The following is a 10,053-nucleotide window of genomic DNA, read 5'->3' as shown; positions in this document are numbered from 1 at the left end:
TAAGCTTCTATTAGTAAATTTATTAAAAAAATAATACATAAATAAAACAATAAATGATCTATTACACTAAATAATTTGATTATAAAAAATTAATTTAAAAGATGGTGATTATGTTCGAAGTATAAATTGCATTGTTGATGTCAGCTAATTGAGTATGTTTTTAAACACTTTAGCAGCCTCCATTAGAGATGGTTCCATGCTCTAACTAAGTCACTCAAAATCCTATTAATGATTTATAGTACCAAACTACCTACCATTTTTTCAAAAATAATCTTTTCTCTCGCTTTTTGTTTACCATTAATGTGATTATATACTTATACAAGTCCTAATTGTTATTAGCTTAGATTGTATGATATGAAAATTTAAATCCAAATTAATACTAACCAAAGATGTCATTCTCTTAAAACATTTAAGAAGCAAATGGTTTAAGGGTCACATGCATTATGCATAGACTCTGTCTCACATCAAGACATATGCATATATTGTCTGTATGTATACATGTTCATCTGTATATGCATTTATTTAGCCATACAAGTGCAAGCTTTCACCTTTGTAATAAATGAATAGTAAATATGATTGGATATTCACTGAACAACCCACCCCCTCTTCTTTCAATATTCAAGAAACTTGTGTTAATTGTGCCTTTTGCTTTTCAAAAAAATATTATTTCTAAAGATTTCCTTTTCAAAGATTTTCTTTTTAAAGATTTGTTTTGACAGCTGGTGTAGGCATACAGGTAAAAATCCAGAGAAATTATGACCTTATTTAGATTGCTAGATAGGTTTTAGAAGATGGTATTTAATCCTGATATTACTATGAGAAAAGAATAAATTAAATAAATGTATTAATCTATAGCTTTTTACAGTTTAAATCTTGTTACTTTTTAACCAGGGTTTTTTCATTTTTGTCCAAGTTCTAAAAGGTATGCCTGTTCTTTGTTGTTTGTGGTTTTATATGTGAGGTGGGGTGGGGTGGTAAGTGGGGTTGGGGTGGCTAAGATCCAGCTAATTAGTTTGTATTTATATATAAAGATGTATAGAACAGAATAAACTCTTCTTATCTTGTGTTCTTTCTCTCATTTTTTTTCTGTTTTTGTTTCTTAATCTCTTCAGTTGACTATTGTTGAAACAGGCACAAAACATGGACTCATCTTCCAAAATATATGGAGATGGAACAGAAGATTGTCAGAGCAGTGAATCTGGGTGGACAATGTACATTGGTTCTTCCATGGATGATGATAATGATGATGATGATGGTGGTAGTAGTGGTGGTAGGAAGAAAGGTATTTCTGTCAAGGATGAAGATGAAGATACAGATGATTCAATGGCTTCTGATGCCTCTTCTGGTCCAAGTAATCTACACCTTCAACCACCATGGGAGGTACAACAAGAAAATAATAATAATCAAGAAAAGTATAAGTGTTTAAACAAGAAGAACAAGAAAACATCAGGGAAGAAGAAAGTTGGGTATGAAGAAACAAGAAAGAAAGATGAGAGTTTGGTTAAAGAAAAGAGAGGTGTGATTAATACTGTTCAAAGTGGCAATTGGCCGTGGTTTTCAGGTAAACGAAAGTAAACGAATAAACGGGTTGTGAGCGTGCTGGAGGTGGTGGTGATGGTGTGGCTAGCACAGGCTAGTAGCTAGCTAAAGCTTTGGACACGAAGTTGTCCTAGAAATTAAGAATTGTTAAATACTAGGAATCATACTGTTATTTTTTGTGTATGGTTCTGTAAATCTAATGAAAGATCCATCATATGTTTATGTTTATGTTCTTTGTCTCTTGGTTTAGATTATTCATACTTGTTCTTTGTTACATATATATCTTTAACCTAGTTATCTCCAAAATCATATAAAATAAAATACCGCCATGCTAATAAAGATTTAGATTTAGCAGTAAGATTAGAGAGCACATGTGTTACTCGTTGCTTGCATGTTACAAAATCTAGGAATCATGAACGCAAAGTACTCGAGCATACTGATAGCATAGACGGTGCGATCAAGTATGTGTTCGAGATCAATTCTGATGAATATTCAAATCCAAGGATCAAATAATTGAACAATGTTAAATGGCTTGAGTTCTAACACGTCAACTTGTAATTATAAACAACTAAGCCAACTGAAAAATCATACCTTTTGCGTGTATGGTTTTGAAAAATATATTAATCCATACATATTAATGATACGTGTCCAATGATAATGATCTTCTCTATCTCAAAATGGAAAAAGAAAATAAAAATAGATAATGTTATTTTCAAGCGAGAATCTAATACATGCATGAATGAGTTGTACAGTACAAGGACAGAAACGTGAAGTAGTAGAATGAAACACTTGTAAAGTTGGTAAAGCACATGAGATGAGGGTAGGAAGAAGGTAAGGTCTAATTATAAGCCACAGCTCAAACAACCAAGTTCACAGATAGATCACACCATAAACATTTCATGCTGCACATGCTTCATTCCTTAATTGTCTTAATTAATTTATTTATTGGTTTATATTTATTAAGAAGGGTCGATGAATGTTTGTAGTGATGGGTGTTAATGCTTGTCACTAAGACCATCACTTTCATGACCTTGCATGAGACGTGTATGGTTGTCATTTTCATTTGGATTGGGCGGTAAGATGGTTAAGACATCTCTAATGGTTGGTTTACCTTAGTTCAAACCAACCTCAACCATTTGAGTGGTTGGTTCAAACCAAAAACCAAATGTTTGAGGTTTGGTTTTTTAAAACCACCAAAACCATTCATTGTGGATCCCAACATCACATCTTTCACCCCACACACATATATATATATATATATACCCATTTTATATTTATAAAATATATTAAAGTATTATATATATATATATTATATTATATTATATTTCTTTCAAAATTTACGTATTTTTTTTGTTTGTGTATTTTTTTACGTAATGGCTAGTTTAACGCTTAAACTTTTTAACGGCTAGTTTTTTAATGATTTTATTATCTATTTTATATTGCTTAATTCGAATAAAAAAACATGACAAGAAGTCCTAGAAACATCACATCTTTCACCCCACATATATATATATACCTATTTTATATTTATAAAATATATTAAAGTATTATATATATATATATATATATATATATATATATATATATATATATATATATATATATATATATATATATATATATATATATATATATAGGGTAAGGATCCTAAAAGAACCGTTGGCAAATTGAGAACTTTAAGAACCATTTTAGAGCACTAAAAAAACCCTCTAAAAAATATTAAAAAAATTATAAAACAAACAAAACCGAAAATTTTAAAAAAGTAAAAAAACCAAAATTCTTATATTTCATTCCGGTTTCATTAAAAAAAACCGAATTTTTTTTTTCTTTTTAATTCGTATTATACCTATACACATATGTATACTTTCATTTAATCTCTAGTTACGTAATATACACATATGTACATTATCACTTACCTTAAATTATACATATGTGTATAGGAAAAAACATGTGACATATTATACATATATGTATAATAAAAAAAACTGATTTTTTTTCTTTTTAATTCGTATTATACCTATACACATATGTATACTTTCATTTAATCTCTAGTTACGTAATATACACATATGTACATTATCACTTACCTTAAATTATACATATGTGTATAGGAAAAAACATGTGACATATTATACATATATGTATAATAAAAAAAACTGATTTTTTTTCTTTTTAATTCGTATTATACCTATACACATATGTATACTTTCATTTAATCTCTAGTTATGTAATGTACATTATCATTTACCTTAAATTATACATATGTGTATAGGAAAAAAACATGTGTGTTCATATATGTACATATTATACATATATGTATATGTATAATTTAGCTAAACCGAGAATTTTTTTTTACGTTTTTTTAGAAACCGGGATGATAAATAAGAACTTTGGTTTTTTTACTTTTTTTATTTTTGTGTTTTTTTTATTTATGATTTTTTTTTATTTTTGGGTTTTTTTGTGGTCCAAAATGGTTCTCATAGTTCTCAATTCCCAAAAAATTCTCACATGATTCAGATCATATATATATATATATATATATATATTATATTTCTTTCAAAATTTATGTATTTTTTTTTGTTTGTGTATTTTTTTACGTAACGGCTAGTTTAACGCTTAAATTTTTTAACCGCTAGTTTTTTAATGATTTTATTATCTATTTACATTGCTTAATTCGAATAAAAAACATGACAAGAAATCCTAGAACAAACATCCATAGCAGGGGCCGTCATAACAGATTGGTCGAATGATGAAGATGAACCACATGAACCGTCATTTCATTGACCAACATCTAATTTCCAAGCGTACATGAAACGGTTCACGGATTTACGTAATCATCATGCACTTCAGAATGATTGAATGGAACATTTGTGGACGATGCAGAATAATAATAATAATTCATAGGTTTTATTATTAGGCAAAAGTTTCAAGTTATTTCTCTTTCATTTTGTTAGAGTAATTATCATTTTAAATTATATTTTTTTTTATCTATTTGTTATATTTTAGTTAACCTATTTTTTACTATTTTTTTATTATATTGCTATTTATTTAAATAAAATTATAAAAATTAAATATTTTATTATATTGTGAAATTCTTATTTAAAATAAATGTAAAGGTAAGTGATGATGTGGAAATGTAAAGATGGTTTGAGGAGTTGTATTGTTGGAGTAAAAATGTGGTTTTTAAGAAAGCTGATGTGACAGTGATGTGGCTGGTTTGAACCAAAAACTGTTAGAGATGGTTTAAGATATAGAATTTAAGAGGTCAATGGTTTAATCTCTATACGATGTAACATTTAGCTCTTTTAAAAAAAATAAAAAGGCATTTTGTATACACAAGTTCAATTCTAGACACCAGATGTTACTGGTTATCGTTTTATCAACTCTTTCGATCGATTTTGCTTTATTCCTGATAGCTGCTTTTTAAATTTTACTCACTTTGTAAACATTTTGTAATATAGAATGTTCACCATTTATTTTGATACTAATTCCCGTTTGTCTTAATAAAAAACGAGTACAAACATGTAAAAAATACTAGTTAGAACGGGTAAATATGCAATTTTTAATGTTCTAGTGAACATAAGGGTATAATAGTCACTATAACAACTATTTTTAATAAAATAAATTTAAATGGGTAAATTTGCAAGTTTTTTAAAGTTTGAATGGGAAAATATGCAATTAAATTTTTGAGTTGAGTAAATATGTTATATATATTTAAAAAGGTTTGAAGGGGAAAATATGCAAAGGTTTCAAATTTAACATTATAAATCTTCGACAAATAGTTATAAAGTAGTCTCATATGATGTTTTTCATCACATATACGTATATAGGGTTAGGTTAAATGAAAACCCACTTGAGTTGTGAAAATCCGCGAAAACCTCATGTAACATCGTTTTTTTTTGTTACATGTAATATATGTTGTAACATTTAATACAAAACATCGAAATATCAAAAAAAAAAAAAAATGTTTTGCTATTTTTTAACATTTTTCTACTAATTTTTATATATGTTTTCAGGAGAGAGAAAAAGTTATATTTATATTTACATTTTTTATTCACTTTAATTGTGAACCACAAGATTTAAACATTAATTAAAAACATGTGATTGGAAATGAGTTTCTAGAGTTTGTACAACTCAAGTGGGTTTTCATTTTATACTTAGCCAATATATATATATATATATAAAGGTAATTAATGGATAGATAAGTGACGCATCACGGACGGCACCCAAAACGAGATTATCACTGATGCCACGAGCACGCGAATTTATCCCTTAAAGTGAATATAAGTTTTCATCTAAAATTCCCACATCATTCTTTTTAGTTTGTCGAGAGGGAATTGTGCCGACAGACCACCCGTAGTTGATAAAACTATCCCCTATTAGAGGCGTACAAAAAACCGGATTCGAAACTGGAATCTTTTTGTAACCTAAAACCGACTAGACTAAGTAATTGGTTAGAAATTTACCCAAACCACCAGTTTTAGATCAATTTAAGATTTTTGGGCAAGGAGCTAGTTTATAACTGGGTAAGAATCAAATTTAGCCGCCAGTGATCGTGATCTAGCCATTGCATAACAACTTTATAGCAGTTTTTTTAACCTTTTTTGTTTACCTTTTACCCCCATGTGTTAGTCTAAACAGGTATTAGATGTGCTAGTTTAATCACAATTCAAGAAATGGTTTCCTATTCTAAGATCTCGAAAGCACTATCCCGTGACCTACGAAAGTGGCCATTTTTTCGTCGGTGTTAGATCTTCATTGATCACACAACTTAACCGTGGTAAAAATTAGTTCGAAAATGAGGCACAAAACAATTATGCGTCATTTTGTTTATGTGAAATGTCAAGTCGTCAAATGAAGTTCGATCCAAGAATTGTGGCCTTTTTTTGTAAAGTCGAAATCAAACTTCAAATAGGAAAAACATTTAGAAATGTATTGCGAGGTGTTTCAAGCTCATGGTGAAACAACAATGCCAAATGATGGAAATATATGAACTTTTGACATAATTGTTGTTCAAGATAACATGGCACAGTTTTTAATTATCGAAGGTTTTCTATTCAACAACCCGAGCGTAATGACTCTCATCCAAAAAATATATTCAACCGCATTTGCACATGCATGGCAAGCTACCGTTAGATTTGATAGTCTTAAGATGTGGAAATATGCCAAAAATACGACGTTTGGATTGTTTGGGTATCAGCATATCGAAGAATATATATTTCAAATTTTAAAAATTGTAATAACAACTTATAAATTAGAAAACGCGGTTTTCTTTATATTGTCTGACAGCACCTTGAATAATAGTTCTACCAGTGATTTCACTTTTGATGAGATTCAGGATCTTATTCTAGGCGAAGACGTTAGGTGAAGAAATTTAGGTGAATCATTGAGTGATTTAATGCATGTTGGCAAAGGAAGAAAAAATAACAGAGGGTAATGGGAGTGGGAACAGGAAAAGGAGTCAGTCTAGGACTCGGAATGATGTGGTATGTTGGAACAACAACTAGACGGGACACTTTAGAAATTAGTGTCCGGATGAAAAATTGAAAAGAAAAAAGAAAAAGAAGTCAACACTGCGGAAGAATACTCAGCTGATGAGGCATTAGGTCTTAGTGGTGAGGGTAATTTTGATACCTGGGTCATGGATTCGAGTGCTTCATTTCATGCTACCCATAGTAGTGAAGCATTGCAGAATTTGAAGGAAGGTGATTTTGGTAAGGTTAAACTAGCAAACAATGATGTTCTTGATGCTACGGACATGGGTGACGTGAATTTAGTTTCTTTAGCCGATTCATGGGCCATGAGGGATGTCAGAGTGATTTGAAGATTAAAGAAAAAGTTGATTTCTGTTGAGCAGGGACATGAGGTTAAATTTGGGAATGGGTAGTGGAAAGTTGTTAAGGGAAATCTTTTCATTGCTCGAGGACGAAAGAGGGGTTCGTTGTATATGGTCAATTTATCGCTTAGGGAGTAACCGACCCAGTTCAGAAGAAGACCAACATCCAGTTCACAAAATCTAGTGAGCAGAAGAAGATTTCTTTTGCAGGAGATAAATCCAAAGCCACAAGTCAGATTTAGGTTGAACGTGCTCGAATAGGTTCAGAGAAATCAATGATGGGGTTTCGTGGCAGGGGGAGCACTGATTGTCGACCAGTCAAAGCTTTAGCCCGAGTTACCAAACATTGGGTTAAGAGAATCAATATTCCAATTGTTAAAGTCTCTCTAGAGTATTCCCTGCTAAATATAGAGAGTTTTGTTTGTTCTCAAGGTATTCTAGGATTTGGTAGTTCGTGTAAGTGGGAGTCGGTAGGGACAGAGAACGAATAGGTGACAGTTGTAGACATAACTTATGTGTTGGAGCTCAGAGGAGCTTTGATGGTCAGGTGTATTCTATGTAAATAAATTATATTAATTGTCAGGTTCTAGTTTAATTATAGTGTGAACATTTGTACTTCAATCGTGTTTATGTGTTTCAGGTCATTGGACACTAAGGATGCTTATCGGGATGATTTACGAACTTGGAATGATGATTTAGAAGAGTGGAATTGGTCGACACGTGTGACATTCGTGACAAAACCACGTATGCCCTAGTATTTAATTATCGAATAGCGATTAACCGCTTATTGCGTAACGAACGAACGAATAACCAAAAGGGTTTGGTTATGACCCAGATATCTCGGGGGGGGGGGGGGGGGCATCTATAAGTGGTATACGTATATTATAAGCCACCCTACTGATTTTATGGCCTTCGTACGATAGCAAACCAGTTAAACGAAAACATGCTTGTTTAACTACCCGCTATGACTTTAAACGCGAAAGCTAAATCCAAAACAAGCATTGTATCATCTGTTAAGCTGAAAAATATCTACCAAACACTTACTTTAGATGTTTTAAGCGATCCGAGAAAATATTTTGGATTTATACAACCTAATAGTATGTTTTTCTAAATTTACAAGAAATTGGCCGAAAAACACTCGTTTTAGCGCTGTTAGTTGCACCCGATATAATTTTCTCGCAAAAACTGAACCTGAATTAAACTTGGACTCAGCATTTCATGTTCGGGCACGCAAAACGAGACCAATGGGCCAAAATTGGGCCCAAAAAGTCCAGCCCGCCAAAGTGGAATAACCCCCCCCCCCCCCCGTGTTATATATTTTATTTTCTTAAGTTCTAGATCATTTTTTCACCAAAATATCAGAGGCTGAAGCTGCTAGCTTGCTTCTTCATATGTTTCAACCAAAACCCTAGGTAAAGTTGAGTATGGCCTATGTGCTAAGTTCTGCTGCAACTTAATAAACAAAGTTAAGTATGGCCTATGTGTCAAGTTCTGCTGCAACTTAATAAACTAAAGTTAAGTATAGCCTATGTGGCAAGTTCTGTAACACCCCGACCGATGGCGGATTATACATCGGGGCGCTACGAATTGTTTCATTACTCGTGACACTATTTGGGTGTCAATATTTAATAAATACATTTCATTGCGCATGCGCATAACACACCATAAAGTAACATAAATCACATATCATAACTCATAATATTCAAATACATAAATTTGTCTTGTTATATTTTAAACTAGGTCCAAAGTAAAAGAAAACATCCTACGTGTCCTCGAGTTTCCAAAAGCAGCTACAGCAAACCTGAACATGTGTTAAAATAAAACGTCAACACTTGCGTGTCGGTGAGAAATCAAGTTTAATAGATATAAATAGATAATAACAAAGCACTGCGCGCAACATGTGTATAACTGGTGTTCAACATAGTGTGTAAACTGATTGTGATCAAGCCTAAATAGATCATAGCTCATAGTTCATAGCGTGCTCCAAATCGAGCAAAAACAAATAATCATTCGTGTATGTGCAAACAAACCAAGAAAATCGTAACAATAGGTCTCCCGTGTTCATCTAATGGATCCATGAAAACTTCGGAATAGGCCGATCAAAGCGGTTAATGATCAACACATACAAATATACAACACTAGTAAACGTCCATAACACATGGGTTTTGCGCACATTATTTCATAAACAAGTTTAAGACTCAAGTTGTACGAACACATGAACATCCCAAAACGTTAAAAATAAAAGGGGATTAGGTACGAGATTACTCACCTGAAAAAGGTGCGTTGAAAGATAACGTAAGAACCAACTTTTAAACAAGCGAAAGTTAACCTATAAATAAGAGGTTATTGGTTTAACGATTGGTTTTTTATGTCTTGAATATATATAAGTCACTTAAACAAATTATTTAAAAAAAATTTTTATATTATTTAATTACCGAGATTTCTGGGCAGAAAAGAAGAGAAACGGATTGCAAAGAGGGGAGTTGGAGGCGTTGCTGAGGATCTTCGGCTGAGAGTAAGGGAGAAAGATTTTGGGGAGTGTTTAAGTGTTGTGTTTAATTATCCAAGAAATTAGTTTTATTTATAGGAAAACCCTAGGGAACACATCCCTTGAATTGGGGAAAAAGATCTTATCAAATCAAAGCAAAAGATATCAAAAGCAAAAGATATCACAAGCA

The 10,053-nt window shown here is 31.7% G+C and overlaps 1 protein-coding gene across 1 annotated transcript; it reads left to right on the top strand.

Annotated features, from left to right (window-relative positions):
* Positions 1-899: 899 nt before the first annotated feature.
* On the top strand, positions 900-1,659 carry LOC143567490 (uncharacterized). The gene has a single exon (XM_077053896.1). It carries the CDS (start codon positions 1,141-1,143, stop codon positions 1,573-1,575), a length of 435 nt encoding a protein of 144 aa, XP_076910011.1. The 5' UTR covers positions 900-1,140; the 3' UTR covers positions 1,576-1,659.
* Positions 1,660-10,053: the final 8,394 nt, after the last annotated feature.

The sequence above is a fragment of the Bidens hawaiensis genome, unplaced genomic scaffold (assembly GCF_021521415.1).
Source record: "Bidens hawaiensis isolate Kalapana, Puna unplaced genomic scaffold, B.hawaiensis_p1.1 tig00023408_1, whole genome shotgun sequence".
In the NCBI taxonomy this organism is placed as follows: Eukaryota; Viridiplantae; Streptophyta; class Magnoliopsida; order Asterales; family Asteraceae; genus Bidens; species Bidens hawaiensis.
This window is presented reverse-complemented; position numbering and strand designations above follow the sequence as displayed.